Source organism: Perognathus longimembris, chromosome 2, assembly GCF_023159225.1.
Source record: "Perognathus longimembris pacificus isolate PPM17 chromosome 2, ASM2315922v1, whole genome shotgun sequence".
In the NCBI taxonomy this organism is placed as follows: Eukaryota; Metazoa; Chordata; class Mammalia; order Rodentia; family Heteromyidae; genus Perognathus; species Perognathus longimembris.
This window is the reverse complement of record NC_063162.1, coordinates 31,015,985-31,038,566: the sequence shown is the minus strand read 5'-3', so window position 1 is coordinate 31,038,566 and position 22,582 is coordinate 31,015,985. Positions and strand designations below refer to the sequence as shown.

General features: G+C 38.3%; 1 protein-coding gene across 1 annotated transcript in view; it reads right to left on the bottom strand.

The window, feature by feature from the left end:
- LOC125346304 (lysosomal acid lipase/cholesteryl ester hydrolase-like) overlaps positions 1–21,803 on the bottom strand; it is a 28,009-nt gene extending 6,206 nt beyond the window's left edge. The window contains exons 1-7 of the mRNA XM_048338745.1: positions 21,678–21,803; positions 19,943–20,060; positions 11,424–11,622; positions 10,166–10,275; positions 8,369–8,505; positions 5,376–5,522; positions 4,042–4,113 (exon numbers count right to left, since the gene is read on the bottom strand). Coding sequence (XP_048194702.1) covers positions 4,042–4,113; positions 5,376–5,522; positions 8,369–8,505; positions 10,166–10,275; positions 11,424–11,622; positions 19,943–20,060; positions 21,678–21,788 — 894 coding nt within the window. The 5' untranslated portion in view covers positions 21,789–21,803. The remainder of the gene's footprint in view (positions 1–4,041; positions 4,114–5,375; positions 5,523–8,368; positions 8,506–10,165; positions 10,276–11,423; positions 11,623–19,942; positions 20,061–21,677) is intronic.
- Positions 21,804–22,582: the final 779 nt, after the last annotated feature.

Genomic DNA, 22,582 nt, shown 5'->3' with positions numbered 1-22,582 from the left:
AACATTCCTCAAAACAAAAAACCATACCATATACAACAGACCAACTGCTAATATCATATTAAATGGAGAGAAACTTAAATCATTCCCCCTAAACTCAGGAACAAGACAAGGATGCCCAGTCTCCCCACTTCTGTTCAACATAGTGCTGGAATCCCTACCCATAGCAATAAGGCAAGAGGAGGACATCAAAGGGATCCACATCCACAAGGAAGAAATCAAGTTATCCCTATTTGCAGACGACACGATCTTATATCTGAAGGACCCAAAAAACTCAGTACCCAAACTCCTACACCTAATGAAGCAATTCGGCAAAGTAGCAAGATACAAAATCAATCCACAAAAATCAGCAGCTTTTCTGTACACCAGCAATAGACAAACAGAAAAGGAAATTATGGAAACAATTCCATTTACAGTAGCCAAAAAAAGAATAAAGTACCTAGGGATCAACTTAACCAAGGACGTGACGGACCTATTCAATGAAAACTACAAAAATCTAATAAGGGAAATCAAAGAAGACACAAGGAGATGGAAAGACCTCCCATGCTCATGGGTAGGCAGAATCAATATAGTGAAAATGGCCAAATTGCCCAAATTGTTATACAAATTCAATGCAATACCTATCAAAATCCCAGCCACATTTTTCACTGAAATAGAGAAACCAATCCATAAATTCATATGGAACAGCAAAAAACCTAGAATAGCCAAAGCAATTCTAGACAAAAAAATAGTGCTGGAGGTATCACAATACCAGACTTCAAGCTCTACTACAAGGCCATCATAACAAAAACAGCATGGTATTGGTATAAAAACAGATCTGAAGACCAGTGGATTAGAACTGAAGACCCAGAAATAAAACCGCACTCTTACAGCCAACTGATATTCGACAAAGGAGCTAAAGACATACAATGGAATAAACATAGCCTCTTCAACTACTGGTGCTGGGAGAACTGGGCAGCCATATGCAGAAAACTCAAAGTAGACCTAAGCCTATCACCATGCACCAAGATCAACTCAAAATGGATCAAGGACCTCAATATCAGACCTGAATCCTTGAAACTACTGAAGGACAGAGTAGGAAAGACACTAGAACTTATAGGCACAGGAAGGAACTTCCTGAATAGAGTCCCAGGGGCACAACAAATACGGGAAAGACTCGACAAATGGGACTACTACAAATTAAAAAGTTTCTGCACAGCTAAGGTCATAGCCACCAAAATTGAAATATAGCCAACGATGTGGGAAAGGATATTTACCAGCACAGCAACAGACAAAGGCCTGATATCGGTCATCTACAGAGAACTAAAAAAACTAAGTCCCTCCAAGCCCAATAAACCTATTAGGAAATGGGCAAAAGAGCTAAAGAGAGACTTCACAAGAGAAGATATATAAATGGCAAAGAAACACATGAGGAAATGCTCAACATCCCTGCTAGTAAAGGAAATGCAAATAAAAACAACCCTGAGATACCACCTCACCCCAGTTAGAATGGCCTATACTCTGAACTCAGGAAACAACAAATGCTGAAGGGGCTGTGGGGAAAGATGAACCCTTCTCCCTTGTTGGGGGGAGTGCAAATTAGTACAACCACTTTGGAAAACAGTATGGAGGTTTCTCAAAAAGCTCAATATAGACTTAACCTATGACCCAGCCATACCACTCCTAGGCATCTATCCTAAACAGCAAAACCCAAGATATCAAAAAGACATTTGTAGGGCTGGGGGTATAGCCTAGTGGCAAGAGTGCCTGCCTCGGATACACGAGGCCCTAGGTTCGATTCCCCAGCACCACATATACAGAAAACGGCCAGAAGCGGCGCTGTGGCTCAAGTGGCAGAGTGCTGCTAGCCTTGAGCAGGAAGAAGCCAGGGACAGTGCTCAGGCCCTGAGTCCAAGGCCCAGGACTGGCCAAAAAAAAAAAAAAAAAAAAAATTCAGAAAAAAAAAGACATTTGTACTTCCATGTTTATCGCGGCACAATTCACAATAGCCAAAATATGGAAACAACCCAGATGCCCCTCCACAGACGAATGGATCCAAAAAATATGGTACTTATACACAATGGAATACTACATAGCGATTAGGAATGGTGAAATATTGTTATTCGCAGGGAAATGGTCAGAACTCGAACAAATAATGTTGAGTGAGACAAGCCTAGAACACAGAAAACAAAGGGGCATGATCTCCCTGATATATAACTGTTAACAAAGGGAGATGGAGAGACAGTAGAGACCGAGTCTGTGAATACTGTATATGTTCTTGATATATTGTATATTGCATATATGTCTACCTGACCTAGACAAGGGATAGAAAAACAGGTCATAAGATATCATAAGAAATGTACACACTGCCCTACTATGTAACTGCACCCTCTTTGCACAACACCTTGTAAAAAAATTTATGTTCAATTAATTTAAAAATAGCCCTTTATAAAAGCTCTTTAGGATATTTTAAAAAATGAAATCAAAATTCTCCTGTAGTTTCTGCAGTACAAATGAATCTGAGTTGCTGCACACATAGGAGTCTGTAATTTTTTTGTTTTAATAATTACATTAAATTTTAAGTATTTGCAAAATGTGCTTTCAATTGAATACATGATTAGGATTCCAGTGCATCTTTTTCAGTTGTTGTTGGACTAGGAGCTTGAATTCAGGTTCTGAGCACTGTCTCTGAGCTCTTTCTCTAAAGGCTAGCACTCTACCTCTTGAGACACAGAGCCACTTCTGGCTTTTCTATATATGTGGTGCTGGGGAATCAAACCCAGGGCTTCATGTATGCAAGGCAAGCACTCTTCCACTAGGCCATATCCCTGCCCCAAGTCTTTTATACACATTTATACACAGCTTATGTACACATACTTATATACGCATTTATACACAGTAGTACAAACCCAAACCTAATTATGTTTTCACAGCAAAGTTTAATTAAAAGAGGTCATTTTCAGAAGCAATCCAGTCAATTGCTATAATACTTCCTATGCGGGAGGCTGATGTGTGAGGACTAGATTCTAAGCAAGCCTGGGAAGAATATTTCATCCTTAAGCTCAGGAGTCAAGTATGAAATAAAAAACCAAATAGAAGCTCAAGACTTTGAGTAAAAGCTTCAGTACCAACACACAAACACACACACACATACATACACATATTCAAATAAACAAAACAATTACTAGTCCATTAAATCGTCCTGGCTGATTATATTGTGAAACACTTCTAATAAGGTTGTTTAAAATTTAATTGTGAATTATTTTACATATAAGATAAAATTGCCTGGAAAAAATCTCAAAGATGTCTAGACTTGCAAAAAATTCCTGACATATTGAAAAGGAAGAAAAAAATAAGAACAAAATAATCTATTTGTATATCTATTGCTATGTGTATATATACTTGTATCAATCATTTTATGAATATATAGCAGAATATAGAGGTATTTGATAACTCTAAATACACATTTTTAATTTGTGAATGTATATATGTAAATTATTTTAATTATAAAGTAATGCCCCTAGTTTGCGAGTATATGATATGGAGCAAGCATGTGTTACTTTTGTGATTAAATGAGCAAACTCTATTTTCAAAGTTAGTGTTTCCACTCCATGCTCATGCTTGGCGTGGCATTCCAAACACTTTGTACTCATAGGCGAGAGCAGAAATAACAGCTCCTATCTCCATTGCTACTCCCAAATCTTACTTTATGAAACAACACAGAATTAAAATAAATCTGTGATCCAAATGAACATGAGATGGAGAGGGAGGAAAGACAAGTAAGTAGGAAATAGTAACTGAGAGGCAAACAAAGTAGAAGGCAGGGGAAGAGAGGAAGAAGACAGAAGACAAAGCTCAAAGCTGTTTGGTGACCTCATCATCAACATTGGTGGCTCACATAGGAAACACAGACAACACAAACACAGGAATGAAACCTCATGAGATTTCTAATGAAACTGTCTTTCAAGTGTGAGAAAAGCTGGAGAGAGAGGTACATCAGCCAATGCTTGCCACTTTCCAACATCTCAGTTTACCCAAATCCAGCTATACTCCTAAAATGCCTACCTGCTTCCAGTGTAACATGTTTTGCACAGAAGTTCCAGCAGGAATGTGTGCCACATACACATCTACTCTCGACTGAATGAGAAACAGGACAAATTAAAGAATGAAAAACAGCATTAAGGTTATACTAAAAATCAACACATTTTATCCTGCCAAGAATTAAACACTACAGAGCTACAATCTCAAATATATGAGAATACCATGAAAAAGAATTTTTATTGTAAATATGTCCAATAAATTATGAATATGCATTGAGTGGATATGGAACAATATAGTTGGCAATCACAGGCCATTTTCATTTTCTTCTTTATGTTCTCCTGAACTTGCAAAATTTTAAATGACAATCAAGTTTCCTTTAACAAAAAGAAAGAAAATAGGGGCTGAAGAGAGGGTCTAGTGGCAAGAGTGCTTGCCTCCTATACATGAGGCCCAGGGTTCAATTCTCCAGCACCACATATACAGCAAACAGCCAGAAATGGCGGAGCAAAAAGAAGCCAGGGACAGTGTTCAGGCCCTGAGTCCAAGGCCCAGGACTGGCCAAAAAAAAAAAAAAAGAAAGAAAAAAAAAGTTTAAAAATATAAAAATAAAAAAAAGAAAGAAAATGATTGTAATTGCCCTTACTCCACAATTTTTGTTTTGACACAGGGTCTACTAATTAGGCCCGGCTCACCTAAACCTCATGATCCTTGTGCCGTCATCCATTAAATCCTGGGACTGTACAAAGGGCCAAAATACCTGGCTTTGTTTCAGACTTTTAAAACCTATTTTCAACTTTCATCATTTCTAACTGGACATAGGTATATAAAAAGGTTATTTCTGCCCAGTGATTTGCATTTAATAAAACAAATGAATACGTATATAACATAAATCTATAAGAACTTCTATAACATGTATTTGTTATTAAAATACATATATACATATCTATATCAGTTTGTGCAACTATTAACATATATGTACATATGTATATACAAATATACATAAGTATTTGCTTATATATAATGGAAACTACAAACTGAAATAAACACTTTTTTTAAAAGAAATATATAAATATAATGGCTTAAATTGTGACATGTCCTCATATTCAACTCTCCACATGGGATAAAAGCAACTACGTGGAAGAGATGCCACCATAACCACTGGCTGAAAATCGTTCTTGTTCCTGTTCGAAGAAAGGACTTTCAGATCTAACAAGGTCATAATTGTGTCCTCTTCATCATCCGAAATAAACACATTCAAAGAAAAAAGCCATAGAATACATAAATCAATCCTAAATAAGCACATTCAAAGAAAAAAAACATAGAATACATAAATCAATTCTAAGTGTCACTCTACATACCATATTTAAATTCCTCTCATCAAATCCAAACAAGAGGTAAAGGAAATTTCCACAAAGCTCCTTCAGAATAACATGGGAGCAAAAGTGGGTGCTGAACCATTTTGAGACTCTACTTTGCGGAAGGAATTCATTGTGCCCACATATGTCCTAGAAAACACAAAGAATCCCACCGTTATCTCAGCATTTCCTGCTGCAATGGAAGCTTCCACAACTCCCTGCAGAAGCACAGACCCAAATGTCTTTTTGCCTGATGTCACTGTAACTAAATTTGGTACCTTTTGTATTGTGTACATGTTTATCAGAAGGACGGAAGGAAATAGGATCTTCAAAATGGAGAGAGAGACAAAGGGTAAAACATGAACCAATGCAACAACAATACTTACAAAACTATATGCTGTAAACCAACTGTACAACTCATGGAGTGAGGGGAAGGGAATTTGGGAGGGAGGAAGGTGGGAGAAAATGAGGGAGGAGGTAACAAGATTGATAAGAAATTTACTCACTGCCTTATGTATGAAGCTATAACCCCTCTGTATACCACTTTGACAATAAATAAACCAATTTAAAAATAAAATATAAATAAGAAAACAATCCAAGTTATTTCAGTATTGCCTGCTGGGATGGAAGGTTCCCAGCTCCCTGAGGAAGCACAGACTCACAAACGTCTTTATCTGTAGCCTCAGGAGCAAAATGGAGACAAGGCAACGTCCAAACCAGGATACTCAACAAATTCAGGTATGTTAGACATGGAATTGGATTTCAGAGTGAAAATGCAGACAATTAAATGCGATTATAGCAGAAGTTTACAAGGGCAAAAGTAAGGACCCTCAGTCCTACGGCCAAACCCAGTCAGTTTTCTGTAATGGCTGATAGTGACTTCTGGATAGTGAAGATTGTGTATGTTGGGATAGTTCAGTGCCATTCTAGACCTGTACACATATGCATCAATATGAGCTACATACAGCCCTTGCTTGGAATTTTTAAGTGTTTCTTGCAATGATAAATAGTGTTTAATGCAAAACTTTTTCATTTTAATCATCTTTCTATAATCAGATCAGTTGCAGCATGTATATTTGCAAAAATCACCATTACCTATTTCCAGAACACGCTCCATCTCCTAATATCAAACTGTTTCCTTTAATTAATCTGTTTCATCCCTTCCTCCTGCTCCCTTCATAGCATACCTCTATATGGATAGTTTTATTGAAACAGACACATTATATGTTACTGCTGGATGTTTTCATTCTACAAGGGCAGAGTGGAATCCTTACAAACGATAACAGGTGACATGCCTAATAGTTTAGAAAAGATGTTTGTTGAAACCAGTCTACAGTGTGCCTAACTAGTTCAGGAATCTGTGACCAGGTCCTACCAGGGAAATCATTACATTCTCAAGGTATGCAATGAGCAATAGGAAATGGGAAAAATCTCATTCTGTATTAAAATCAAATCAATCTCTTGCTCATGACACTTAGAAATGGAAGGCAATTTCAGAGATTATTATTATTATTCCTTTATAAAATGGATATACAGTTCTTAACCGCCGGCATTTTAGAAAGTCATTACTTGGAGATAGGATCTTTATAGCAGAATAAGGCAAAAATGGATAGCCACAAGGACAGGGAAAATGTGGAGATGGAAATAGCTAGACACAGAAAGAAAGACCAAGAGAAGAGGAAGGCAAAAATTGGAATGATGCTTCCACCAACAGGAATAACCAAAGATTGCCAACAACTACCAGTAGGGAGGAGGCATGGAGCACATTTGTCCTCTAAGCTCTAGCAAACTAATACAAGTGGTCACCTAAGTATAAAAGGGTAGACCTGAAGAGGACAAATGACATTGTCTCAGGCTTGATGAGTACAGTGTTCTTTTACAACCTAGTGGTACGGGAAACTCTTGCTTCAGTGACTATGAGCTGTGAGGTTTTGCTTGCACACAACATAATCCATTAGACAGAACTTTCCTTTCACGAGTAGGAGTAAACTCAAAAATAATGATCAGAATCATACTAAGGTAAGTACATAAGCCAGGGATAATTGCTTATTATCATTATCCAGAATTATGCACTATACATAAATTATACTGATAGACATTTATACATGCTTGGGAATATCTAAGTTGGTTTGAACCACCATCACTAATATAATGGTTTGAACTGTCACTTTGCAAGTTATCAGGAAATGTTCAGTTCTATTAGAATCTTAGAGAAGAAAGCTTCTCTTTAATGAAAGAACCTTGCATGTTGCATGATCCTGTAGCTTTGTGGAAAACATTTCATTTGTGTACAGGTATGTATAAAAATGCATGAAACGGGGCTGAGAACATGGATTACTGGTAGAGTGCTTGCTTAGCCCTGGGTTGGATTCCTCAACACCACACAAACAGAAAAGTCCAGAAGTGGCTCTGTGGCTCAAGAGGTAGAGTGCTAGCCTTGAGCAAAAAGAAACTAGAGACAGTGCTCAGGCCCTGAGATCAAGCCCCTAAACTGGCAGAAAACATGTAATATACACATAAAGTCCCTTACATTTACAGAGGACTTAAAATATCTTCTCTTAAATGCTGCTTCCCCATTGACTATAACTTGGGCCTGCAGATTTATGTGCTGAGGGCTGATGTGTATAGTGGAAATATTGGAAAATAATATCTCTATATCATCTATGTGTGCATAAGATGGCCTGTGGAAATAGTGCATACCCTGTCTCCCATTTTCTCTCACTATCTTATGCAAGAGCTTATGTCCTGGAATCAAAAGCTACCCAGGCTCATAGTAAATAGCATTTCCTCTGGAATGGGTAGAGACCTGGACTAGCATGCTAGCTATGAGTACCTACAGCTGCAGTATCTGCAAATGCTATGCCTCCACAGGTCCCCAGTCATAGCAAGGAAGGATGAGCAAACACAGAGGACAGCAGCATCTCCCTCCAAAAAGCAGTGCTTCAAACTAAACAAGAAATCTGTGAGGAGGGAAAAGATGGGGGGCAGCCAATTACCTCAAAGACAACATCTGGGACGTCTGAGAACTTGACTGGAGGGCTGAAACTGAAATCCAGTGAAATCACAGGACCCAAGGCAAAGAATATTTTGATTTTTTGGGCCAGCTCAGGAAACTGTGAAAATCCTATAAAACCTGTGGGAACAAAAAGGAAGATAAGAGGATTAGCGTCATATGGGACATTTCTCCTCAGAAAAGGGGGAGTGATCAAGAATCATGCAGGAGGCCCTTGAGTAGCAGCAAGGGAACAGTGCAGAGGCACTGCCTGAGGAGACAGAGCACCCAAAATGAAGCCTTGCAAGCTGGGAACTTCATCAAACTAGAAAATCAAGCATCCACAAAGTGCTGTTTTCAATCTAAATATACAAAGGCCTGGAAAGAGCTCCAGAATGGCAGATCCACAAAATCTGTTCATTTTCTTTAAACAATGGGAACTGTAAGTCAGTAACGCATCAGGAGCCCTGCTCTCAATCTCTTGAATCTCCAAGTCTGCCCTCCATCCCTAATTCACAGACCATACAAATAGCCAGCCATCACCCAAGGGGCACTCAAACATTTAGAAGTCCCTGTCACTAAGGTATCATATAGCCTGCTCTTTGGTCAGTTCTTACAACTTGGCTCCTGAATGTTACTTTAGGAAACCCTGGGACAGAAGTGGCTCTGTGGCTCATGTGCTAGAGTGCAAGAGACCAAAAGAAGGCAAGGAGAGTGTTCAGCCTGAGTTCAAGCCCCAGGACTGGCAAGGAAAAAAATGAAGTAACTTAAAAAATGTACTACCTTAAAAAAAGAAAACCCTGGGAGACAGGACACAAGTAAAGTGGACTTGAAGAAGAAACAGAAATGGAGAAGGATATCCACTTCCATGCTCCTGAAAGTGGGGTAATTTAACCAGATATCAATATATCGATAAGACTAAAATCTTTCAAACCATCCTGACTAATTCTCCATGTAGCAATGGATTGTAAACAGATCACATGATATGAAGACAAAGGTGTTCTTCATTAAAGACTAAAGAGGGCAATTAATTGAATTATGAAGCAGGTCCCTAGAGTCTCCTTAGAGAAATTTGCTTATTAGGATGATGGGTAATATATTTTTTCTTAAACTTTTCTATGCTTTTAATTTTTCTACAACATGTTCATTTTGTAATCAACTTAAAATAAAATATGCATCTAGATTCTTAAAAGTGTAAATAAAGTATAACTTGTCAGACAAATTTTACCTCTTTTATTCCTTCTCTCTCCTTATTTATTTATGTAGTTAGTTACTTACTTACTCAGATTTTGTGTACTACGTATTACCCAAAGCTTTGCATACGCTGAGCAAGTGCTCTGTGATTTAGCCACACCCCCAATCTCTCCACTAAACATGAAACTGTAACCCCTCTGTACACCACTTTGACAATAAATAAATGTTTTAAAAGAAATAGGAATAAAAAGCTAGCAAGTCCTCTTGCTTCCATTTTCAAGTCTCTAACCTTAAGAAAGTTACCTCACTTCATCCCTCTCACATGCTTGCATTGCTTTACTGGAAAAATATACAAAAGAATGTGGGTCACATTAATCCTTTCAGTTTGAAGAGAACTACAAATACCATATTTAGAAATTTATAGCAAAATCTGAGTTTTGATATAACATAAAATCCCGATATCCTTTGACCATTCATAATCACTTCTTGACATTAAAAAAGAACTAGATTTGAACTTGTGAGATGTTTATATTTGTCTTATAAAAATGAATGTGAACTCTGTATTATAGCCATTATATCAACTTTCAAGTCCTTACTACATACATACCGATGGTGCTACCTTGGGAATAACCCACATAATACAACTGCTCTTGGCCAGTTTTATTCAGAATGTAGTCAATGGAAGCTGGGAGATCATATTTTGCCATCTCATCAAAACTATAATCCAAAAACAAACAAACAAGAACTCTTTCATTGAACTGGTACATAAACAGAAGATAACACAAATACTAAGCTTAGAACTTGAGGCACTATCACATAATGATCTGGGTAAATCAGCTCTGAGCTCAGGAAACTAAACCTTACCTAGGATACAGATTCCACTCCAGGTGTGCCTGTGAAACAGAACTATTAACCTGACCTTTCTGTGTACTGTCTGTGGCTATACTTAGTTTCATCCACGTTGGTGCATGGAGTTGTAGCAATTTAGTCACACTTTATGACGTTAATACACCACATTCTCATTGCCCATTTATGACACTTATTACTAGCATACAATTGTGTACTTTCCAGTTTTTCACTATCACAAACAGGTATCAATAAACTTACTCTGATAGAGGTGTTTTGATAGAAGTTCTTATATGATTCCATGTCCCTAGAGAGAGTCTGGTTGTATAAATGGAAGGCAAGACTAGAGAAATGCACAATGCTGACTTTTGCTAATACCTCAATCTAACTATAGTCAAAAACCAGTTAGGTGGGTACTTGCTTGTGTTTGAGTATATGCGTGTGGGGGGGGGGTGGTGTTCGTGTGTGACATCAAGATCAGAAAAGCCAATTGTTCCCATATATTTTACACCATGCAAGGCTCTGGGAAAGTTCCTTTACCTGGACCTTCTACTATCAGCCTTCCAAAAACATTATGAGATAGGTGTTCATTATTCCCATGTCATAAATAATGAATCAGATATGAGGTTTTTTAATACATACACTATCATATGTCACCTATTGAGGGAGACAGAAGTAAGAGACAGAGAAGAGTTTCTGAAAGGAAGAAAAATGAGCACCTTGGGAATGTGTTTATGGAAGAGATAGGAAGGGTATCAGACTCTATAGAACCCGACACACAAGGAATGCCAAAATTCCCAACTGAATCTAATTATTGATGTTCTTATTTCTTTCTAACTTACCTTAATATTCAGTACTAAGTTCTTGGCAAGGTTTAAAACTTTCAAAAGACACTAGTATCTTCACTCATACAGTTTGATTATTATTTATGGATGGCCTCTTCTGTTGAATTCCTGTGTATCTGCCTGCTTCTTAAATGCTACAGAAACAAACCCAAGTCATACGCAACTGTAATGTACCTGAAAGCCCAGAATTCATCCTGAGTAACTGAGAGAATCTTGTGTTTCCGAGACCACGTGTTTCCTCGACTGTTTCCCATCCACACATCAAAACCAGCATCAGCAAGGATGAAGGCCAGGCTGCTGTTGTCCAAGTTTGAGACCCAGTTACTGGAATCACCTAGCAGACCATGCTGAAGATACACAACTGGTTTGGGAACTGAAAAAAAAATTCACATTTAAGGATGGAAACTATGTTTCAAACCGAATATGGTATATAAATACACAAAATTGATATAAAACTACTAAAACATATAATGAAATTAAAACTAATTAAAATGTTGAGGTGATATTTCCCATTACATAGCACTATATATGTTGGAAACAGTATCTACAAGTTAGAAACAAAACAGGATTACTTTGCATGTGTAAGTGTTTGGAAGAGGCAGGGGAGGTATCCTGGGGATTGAACTCAGGGCCTGTGTACTGTGCTGTGCCATTTGAGTCATAGCTCTATTACAAGCCTTTTCTCAGTTAATTGAAGTTAAGTGTCTCATGACCTTTCCTATCTGGACTGCCTTTAAACCATGATCCTCAGCTCTCTGCCGCCTGAGTAGCAAGGACTACAGAGATAAACTACCAGTGCCCAGCTTAATCTATATTACCTTAACATGTCTGGAAAAATAAACACTGGGGCTGGGGATATGGCCTAGTGGCAAGAGTGCTTGCCTCGTATACATGAGGCTCTGGGTTCAATTCCCCAGCACCACATATATAGAAAATGGCCAGAAGTGGCTCTGTGGCTCAAGTGGTAGAGTGCTAGCCTTGAGCAAAAAGCCAGGGACAGTGCTCAGACCCTGAGTCCAAGCCCCAGGACTGGCCAAAAAAAAGAAAGAAAAATAAACACTGACTTAATCCTCAAAAATATTTTACTTCTTTTTAAAAATGTGCAATGTGTTTCTATACTTTGCTCCAATAATTGAATTTCTCACCATAATTTATAAGTAAATAAGTCACACAAAATGGTTGTAAATGTCAGGCACCAGCAATCCCAGCTATACAGGAGGCTGTGATCTGAAGATTAAGGGTCAAAAGCCAACTTGGGGAGGAAAGTCTGTGAGGTTCCATCCCACAATAAATGTTGGACTTAAATGACAGCATCAGCCACTGAGCTGGAAAGATAAGTGTGACACCCCTGAGTACACACCCTGTGCCAAAAAGAAAAATCAAATACTAACACACAACAATGAGATGCCACTACAGGCATAAAGAGCTAAAAGCTGAAAACACTGACACCACCAATGGCTGTCAAGAAGGAAGAACAATAGAAATTCACATCGCTGCTAGTAGGAAAGCAAAATGGCAGAGCTACTTTGTAAGCACTTTGGTTATTTCTTACAGAAGCAAACAATCTTTTTTAAAAAAAATGCCTTGTCAAGGTACAGAAGGGTTACAATTTCTTGGGTACGGTAGTGAGTACATTTCTTGTCAAACTGTTTACCTCCTCCTCATTTTTCTCCCACCTTCCCTCTTTCCCAATCCTCTCACCCCAAGATATACAGTTGGTTTAGAACATACTGTCTTGTAAGTATTGCTGTTGCATTGGTTTGCCTTTTAGCCTTTTTTTCCCCACCATTTTGAAGTTCCCCTTCACTTCCCTAATTCAGAAAAACATATATTCAATACCCAGGGTACCAAAATCAAATAGAGTGACAACAGAGGCTAAACCATAGGGAAGATAAACAAAAGAAAAAGAAGTAATTTCACATAGTATGTTAAAAATTACCTCAACAATGATAAGAGATTATAAATTTGTCTTCACACAAGAACATATACAAAGGGGGTTCTGTTGTAGCTCAGTGATAAAGTGTGTGCTCAGCACATGCAACTTTGTACATTGAATCCCAGTACAAAGACAAAAATTAAGGAATATACAAAAAGATAAACATTTATATATATATATTTATGTGATTTATTTCATTTCAAAGCTTATCTATAGATTTTTGAAAGATCAGGATTAATGCCCTGATGTTTCTCATTTTGTCTCTATTAAAACAAATGCTTGTATGTTTTTAAACTTCTCAAGTTTGAACAAACACACACACACACACACACACAGCACACACAAGAAGACATCCTCAATGTTAACTAAGTCAGAGTTCACTTGTCTGCTCATGTCAAGAACCTTTAAATCATCACTTTTAGTTGATTAAATATGAAAAACTATAATGCCAATGGTTGATGTCTAATATTTCTTTTCCTAAAGTATATAACTACCTCAGATATAAAGTTAAAAAGATATTACCGAACCAAGCAGGGACCTTCTAAAATAATGTGACTACATGAAACAGGCTTGAGTCCGCGTGTTCCTTGTAGATATAATAAAAAAAAGTTAAATGACATCTGTAATGTCAATATTAACTAGTATCATAAAACACTATCTGCAACAGAAATACCTACATTGTTTAATCAGTTATTGTTTCAAACATTCACCATAGCTAATTTTACGTCTCTTGTCATTGCAGACTTAATCTTCCTCTGGAACATTTGCAGTTAAGCTTATAGAAGGTGGTCTCTCAGTGTCAAGTTGTCAGCCAATTTAGGGAAACCATAATTGGGAGATATTTCTTTGTTCTTTTTGTTGTTTGTTTGTTTGTTTGTTTTTACCAGTCTTGTGGTTTGAACTCAAGGTCTGAGCACTATCCCTGGCTTCCTTTTGCTCAAGGCTAGGACTCTACCACTTGAGCCACAGGGCCACTTCTGGCTTTTTCTGTGTATGTGGTACTGAGGAATCAAACCCAGGGATTCATGCATGCTAGGGAAGTACTCTACCTCTAACCCATATTCCCAGCCCTGAATGATGTTTCTAATGATACTTACTGCTTAAATTTCTGACCACTTGTATGTCTTATGGTACAGACTCACACTTGAACTGACAGTCACCAGCTCTAGTGTGAGATAAATACAGAGAGAGAGAGACAGACAGACAGACAGAGACAAAGAGAGAGAGACAGAGAGAGAGAGAGAGAGAGAGAGAGAGAGGCATCCTCCCACCCATGAAAACCAACTGAGAGGGCTGGGAATATGGCCGAGTGGCAAGAGTGCATGAAGCCCTGGGTTCTGTTCCTCAGCACCACATATATAGAAAAGGAACTCTGCATTATGGAAACGACTGTTATATCACCGTTGTAATTACTTTCAACATGCCATGTGAAACCATAGCTTCTTTTGTTGATGATCCTCTTGTATCCTCCTGTGGTTGTACCTGCATAACTACCACTGTATCTCATTTGAGTACACTGGAAACTATATATAATGGTATTCGAACTAGGGAAGTGAAAGGGAATATCAAAATCGAGAGACAAAGGATAAAAAGACAAATGACTCCAAAAGCAATACTTGCAAGACCATTTGGTGTAAACCAACTGAACAACTCATGGGGGGAGAGTAAAAGGGGAGAAGGAGGGGGCAATGAGGGTCAGGTAACAAACAATACAAGAAATGTACCCAAGGTCTAACGTATGAAACTGTAACCTCTCTGTACATCACTTTGGCAATAAATAAGAAAATAAAATAAAATTTAAAAAATAAAATAAAGAAAAGTTAATTTTTTTTCTTAAAAAAAAAAAGGCCAGAAATGGCACTGTCGGCTCAAATGACAGAGTGCTAGCGTTGAGCAAAAAGAATGCAGGGACAGTGCTCAGACCCTGAGTTCAAGCCCCAGGACTGGCAAAAAAAGAAAGAAAGAAAGAAAGAAAAGAAAACCAGCTGAGAGCCTGGCACTAATGGCTCACACCTGGAATCCTAGCTACTCTGAGAGCTTGATGATTTTGGATCAAAAAGGGCAAGGCAAGCCCTTCCTCTTCTACCTGCAGTCAAGGAGTGCAAGTGGAATGGGCACTGGAATATCAGGTACTATTACCACTCAAATACACAATCAATCTCTTTCAACAGCAGTTCAAACATCCATAGATTACATATTCATCCGGTATAACTGACCTCCAGAGAGAAAAGCTCCCTGGAAGCCATGAGATTTCAAACTGCAGGAGAATGGACTTACTTAGCCCAACAAAGAGTAGAATCAGTGTCTTCTGAAGGGAAGAATGTTGCCTTTTTGTGAATGAGATTGGCACCTCCCAGAGACAACAAAGTAGCTCAAAGTCCTCAGTTTCCCCTTCAGAGAATTAACAGCCCACTCCAGGGATGGCTGCTCTTCACTGTCTACATGGCTCATTTGTGTAGCACCAAAACTGAGGCCCCTACTTATATTACTCCTAAAAATGTGTTAAGTTCATACATTATTAACCTTGTCTCCAAAAATTTTTTCCAACATCTGGATCCTTTTTTTGTGAAAGACATCCCCACAAAACATGTCGACAATATTCTTCTCAAATGGCTTCATTAGCAGCAGGTTCCTCAACTCCTGGGCCAGGAATACCTAACCAGACCTCCCGCCTTTAATCCGGAACCCCACCACTGACAATATTGCTCCTCTAGCCAGAGAGCCTTCCTCCCCTCTTTTATCTTACCTGTCCTAATTAGTAATAAAAACAAAAGGCACTTGGGTAAGCTCCACATGGCTAGATGTCCTTATCTTAAGGCCATAGAACAGTGCCTTGATTCACTGACACTCTCACCTTGCCCTCTTTCTCAGGCTACATAAATGTACCTAGCAGATACCAGATCTAAATCTCCTCCCAGTTTAATTGTTGAGCAGAAATCCTGGCCCTACTCCATTTCTGCCTTCAGCCTTGACCTTCTTTCTCACCATTTCTTTCACCATTAATTACCTTCAAATGCCTCCACTAGATAATTCTAGCATTCTCTCAAACCCACTATAAACAGTTGAGATTGTAAAGCAAAGAGAGAGTCTCTAGTTTTGAATGCAAGCCTACCCTTGCAGGTTGTTGTTGTTGTTGTTGTTGTTTACATAACAAACCTGTGCTGGTGTTGAGCCATCTCTTTGTCTACTCTTTTTCTTCCCTTATTTTCCTCTTTTTGAACTTAATATGAGGATCAAAGCCAGACCAGACATAAAAATCCCTAAGGCTCTTATATCCAATTAACTAGCAAAAAACTAGCAGTGGAGCTCTGGCTCAAGTGGTAGAGTGCCAGCCCTGAGCGAAAAAGCTTAAGAAGGGTCACAGGGCCCCCAGTTGAAGCCCTCATATCTGCACAAACAAACAGCAAGCCAGCCACACACACACATGCACACACACACACACACACACACCACAAACACACGTGTAAAACTTAAATTGAATAAAACTTAAACTAAAGAAACACCCTGAATTCATAAATGTGTCTACATACACTTATTTTCTATTCATCTGAGATAGTGATAGAACATGAGAAAAACAAGACTTGGAAATGAAAGAAACCTGAGCTCAACTCCCTAGAGTATTGAAAACATTCAATAGCTAAACAAACCTTTATTCAACGCCAACTATATGTTAGGCATCTTTTTAAACATGAGAAGCTACAGGACATGCATGTATGGAAATATCCCAGCGAAGTCCCTTTGTACATATTGTACATATATTAATTAATATATGTAAAATGTGTTGAATTAGTGACAGAGCAAAGAACAAAAGTTGTAGGAACAAAACACTATCCCCATATAGCTTACATTACATATCCTTGAGTCAGACAGACCTGGGCTCAGCACAGGTTCTCCTCAAGCTTTGACAAGAAACCTTGAATAATACTCAAAATGTCTATCATCCCTACAGAGTGACTATGATAATATGCACCTTATAAGGAACAATGATCTGTGAAATTCTTCTGTGAGAAGTTACAAACCAAGTGACTGACATACAGACAGGGTACAATCTATATCAGCTTCTAATATTCATTTGCTGTTTAGCCAGCCTGAGCCTCAGATTCATAAATAATAGTTCAAGAGAATGAATGAGATCACTAAGCCTGGCATTATGGGGAATGTCTGTGGTACTAGCAATGAGAGGCTATGGTAAGAGGATAAAGGGTCCAAGGCCAGCCTGGACTCCACAGTGAGACCATCTTAAAACAAAACAAAACAACAACAACAACAACAAAACCTGTGGCTCAAAGTGGTAGAATGTTAGCCTTGAACAGAAAAGCTCAGAGTTAATGTCTAGCTCCCAAGTGTAAGCCCCACAACATATGAAAAATAAATAAAGTAGAAGTCAAAAATGAAGAAAAGGAAGATAATAAAGTATGAAGGACAGTACATAACACATTGTTCAAAGTAAGCGAATACCTCCCTGTGCTTTCAGTTCATGCTTTATCATAACAAAACAATAAGCTAATTGTCAACTGGACAAATAATTAAAGTGCAATCCATGTGGTGTCATAAATCAGCCATCAACAATGAGAGTGACTGTGCAAAAAGCTAAGAGGATAACAAAAGTTAGAGGCAGAATTCAAAATGATAGACTATGCTAAACTATGTCCATGCAAAAGGAGTAAAATAGGACACAAAGGCCTCAAATCTAAAATATATGCAGAACTAAAAAAATTAATCCATAAAAAACCCTCAAAGAACCAACAGCCCCCTGAACAAGTGGGCTAAAGACTTAAAAGGAGTCTTCTCTGATGAGGAAATGAGATTGGCCAAGAGACATATGAAAAAGTGCTCTATGTCACTGGACATAAAAGAAATGCAAATCAAAACAACATTGAGATTCCACCTCACCCCAGAAAGAATGTCTTTTATCAAGAAAACTAACAATAACAGGGGCTGGGGATATGCCCTAGTGGCAAGAGTGCCTGCCTCGGATACACGAGGCCCTAGGTTCGATTCCCCAGCACCACATATACAGAAAACGGCCAGAAGCGGTGCTGTGGCTCAAGCGGCAGAGTGCTAGCCTTGAGCTGGAAGAAGCCAGGGACAGTGCTCAGGCCCTGAGTCCAAGGCCCAGGACTGGCAAAAAAAAAAAAAAAAAAAGAAAACTAACAATAACAAATGTTGGAGGGGATGTGGCCAAAAGGGAATCCTACTTCATTGTTGTTGGGAATGTAAACAGGTTTAGACACTCTGGAAAGCAGTATGGCGTTTCCTCAGAAGGCTAAACATAGAGCTCCCTTATGACCCAGCATCCCCACTTTTGGACATCTACCCAAAAGACCTCAAACAAGAACTCACTAAAGCCACCAGCACAACAATGTTCATCGCAGCACAATTTGTCATAGCTAAAATATGGAACCAACCCAGATGCCCCTCAGTAGACGAATGGATCAGGAAAATGTGGTACATATACACAATGGAATTTTATGCCTCTATCTGAAAGAATGACATTGCCCCATTCATAAGGAAATGGAAGGACTTGGAAAAAATTGTACTTAGTGAAGTGAGCCAGACACAAAGAAGCATGGACTCTATTGTTTCCCTCATAGGGAATAATTAACACAGGTTTAGGCTAGTCACAGCAGAGGATCACAAGAGCCTAATAGCTATGCCCCTATCAATGCATAAGATGATGCTAAGTGAAATGAACTCCATGTTATGGAAATGACTATTATATCACTGTTTTAATTACTTTCAACACACCCTGTGAAACTATAGCTTCTATTGTTGATGATCCTCTTGTATCCCTTCCTGGGGTTGTAATAGAGCTATCACTATATCTCCTCTGAAAACACTGGATACTGTATATACTGGTATTAAAACTAAGGAAGTGAAAGGGAATATCAAAATCGAGAGACAAAGGATAAAAAGACAAACGACTCCAAAAGCCATACTTGCAAAACCATTTGGTGCAAACCAAGTGAACAACTCATGGAGGGACAGGGAAAGGGGTGGGTTTGAGGGGGGAGGTAACAAACAGCATAAGAAATGTACCCAAGGCCTAATGTATGGAGCTATAAACTCTCTGTACATCAGTTTGACAATAAAATAAAATAAAATTTTAATGTCCAGAAAAAGAAATGGGAAGAATGACTTCTTGGTGCTTCTCAGTGGACAAAAGTGAATGTGGAATGGAATTCTACTATTTCATCAGAAAGAATGATATATTACCATTCATAAACAAATTGAGAGACTTGGAAAAAATTATGTTAAGCCAAGTTAGCTAGACCCTTAGAAACATTGTTTGCATGTTTTCCTTCATTTGTGGTAATTAGAGTATGCCTATAAATCTACAAATTGAACACACTGGATGATAAAAGACAAAAAAATACACCGGGACGTGTTAAAGTTTGTAAGTCTCTAGGTATTCACAGGGAGTAAGACTAAAGGAGAGTATACCTAGGAGAGGATCACAAGGCTCATTAGCTATGTGCATATGATCATATAAAATAATATTTTTCAAAATGAACCCCAAGAAACAAAAACAAGCAGTGGCTACTAAAAAAAAAACAACACACACACAGTTGATGATAATGTTGAACTAAGGGGAGGCTTCTAGCTGTGTAATATGTATAGGAATTAAAAGTTTTTCTTTTAGAAACACAAAAGAATGACTTCTTGGAAGGAGACTAGAATTGAAATGAGGAATGTTAAGGTAGCTTAAAGAGGTTACTTGAAGAGCTCTTCTCTCTTACCGCACAAAACACCATACCTTGCTCAGAGTGGTTCTTTTTCCCATGAGGGATTCGGTGAACACCCAGAATATACCCATCCTCTGTCTCCACGAAATGTTCCTCACCAGCGTATCCCCAGTATCTTATCATTTGAATCTGGGAGGAGAAAAGGCAACACGCATTCTATGGACAGAATCTGGTCCAATTTCCCTTATGAACAGGAAAAGGATAAAACAGCCCATAATAACATTCTCTGGGTTGTAATTTAGGAAATCAACTGTTACTGATATTTGTGTCTCTTCACCATAGCCAACAGCTCATCATATAACTAAATCCTCTACAAGAACAGATATATTCTTAAACTTTGTTTTCATCATTCTAGCATGTTTTATACCAAGTTATCTAATATTGCTGTAGCACTTGGATTTAGGCCTTCATTCTATCCTGCATACCACGCCAAAAGAAACTCTTTACACTAGTTGGTAGTGTCTCATGCCTCTAATCCTAGCTACTCAGGAAGTAAGAATTAGGTATCACAGTCATAGCCAGCCTGAACAGGAAACTCCATGAGACTCTTAGCTCCCATAAGCCACCAGAAAACTATAGGTGGCCCTGTGGCTCAAGTTGAAGAGTGCTAGCTTTGAGCTGAAAAACTCAGAGATAGCACCCATTCTGAGTTCAACCCCATAACCATCCAAAAATAAATAAAAACACCATAACTGCCTTTCTTTCTAAATATGTAGGCAAGTAATACTTTGTTTTCATGGTCCTAGCATAAGAAATCAAACAGCAAAAAAAAAATTCATTTTCATCAACAGACCATTAACAATTACACTAGAAAGTCCAGGGGCAGTTGAGGCAAACTCTCAGTCTCTCTAGGTCTCTGACTCTGACTCTCCTCTCTCTTTCTCTTTCTCTCTCTGTAAAAGTTAACCTCAAGAACTCATTATGAGGGCTGGGAATGTGGCTTCATGGTGGAATGTTTGTGCAGCATACATGAAGTCCTGGGTTTGAATTCTCCATGCCAAATAAATAGAAATCAAACAGATAAAGGGCTCAAGTGGTAGAGTGCTAGCCTTGAGCAAAAGAAACTCAGAAACAGTGCCCAGGCCCTTAGGACAAGACCGAGGACTGGCAAAAAAAAAAAAAAAAAAAGACCCTGTTATCAGGCTATCAACTTTTCCAACTCCTAAGCTCATTCTTCAGCTGGAAACCTTCATCCTCTAGTTGAGAGCTATTGTGTGCTTTAGTAAACTGTATCATTCTGATATTAGGCCTAAATATATTTTCAAGATTTTTAATTGACATGAGAACAACTGTGAAATGCACTAAATAATTAAGGGCTTATTTTTATTTCACCTAAACTTCTTTTCAGATACTTTGATTTTGGGGATAAAGCATGGGCACTAGAAATTCTTAATCATGATCTTTGTTCCAAGTATCACTTAGACAACCATTAGTAATAATGCTCTTAAGGAGCTGTAATATCCTTTCATACTGCTCTTTAATGAAATTCTGTGAAACTCAAAACTCAAATAGATTAATAAAAAAAAAAAAACAGTATCTTAACAAGTGCAGAGTTTTCAACAATCACATGAAGTTCATTTCATAAACGTGACTCATTCCAGAATCTAAGATTCAGAGGAAGTGGAGAAAACTTAATGAGCTATTAAGAGATCACAGTTTTGCTTTCATACAGCTATATAACTATAATTAAGGGAACCACATTTGTCATGCTTGCATTTTAAAAGCATGTAACTTGGGAAAACTTACCACAGTCATGTTTACTTCAGGATTCACAGCTGATACTGTCCCTCTGCTCCCCTGGGAGTGTAGGATCCCCAGGACCAAACATACCAGGAACTCCAGGAAGTACATTGTCATCTAAACAAAGCAATCCATTAATACTTCTCCACAATTACACTAGAGCTTAATGTACTCACAAAAACTTTCTGGAAAGCAGAATCCTATGAAAGAAAAAAGAGGCAATATTCATTTCCTAAAAAATTCTCCTGTTGAGTTAACATGTACCAAATTAAGCATAGCACATCCACTTAGTAACTCACCTTAAATTTAAAGGGTCCCCAGAGAAGTGTGGGTGGGTCATACACTTGGATAGGGTGAGAAACAGGGAGAGGAAAAAAGTGCCAAAGCAGCTTAGCTTCCTACCTGTCCCCTTTCTTGTGGAACTCAAATCTTTTTGTGTTCTTTCAGGCGCTATGAGCCTTACTTCCCACTAGCTACTCACTTCTATTCTTCACCTAAACTCTGTCAAGATTTAAGTTTGTCACTTGGGTGGGGAAAAAATGGGAAGAAAGAATCACTCTGTCTTCTCTAAGTCTCCAACCATCACCTGAGGATATCCTAGTTTCTGGCAGGTTTACTCGAAATCGCAGTATAGCAAAGACCCCAGGAACACTGAGGATGTAGTGGTATGACACTCCTCAACACATGCAAATGCTTAGGGAAAAAAGGCTGGGCCTGGAGCCCAGACTCCCTACAGGGAAAACAATAAAGGTAACCATTTAAAAAGATGTTTGTACATACAGCAGAACTAAGATATACATCAAAGTACTTATACTAGCTTTGTGTGTAATAGATAAACGTTGGGAAACTCCACTCTTCCAAATGTATAACTAGATAAACAATTTGTGGATAAACAAATCATCAGTGAAAAG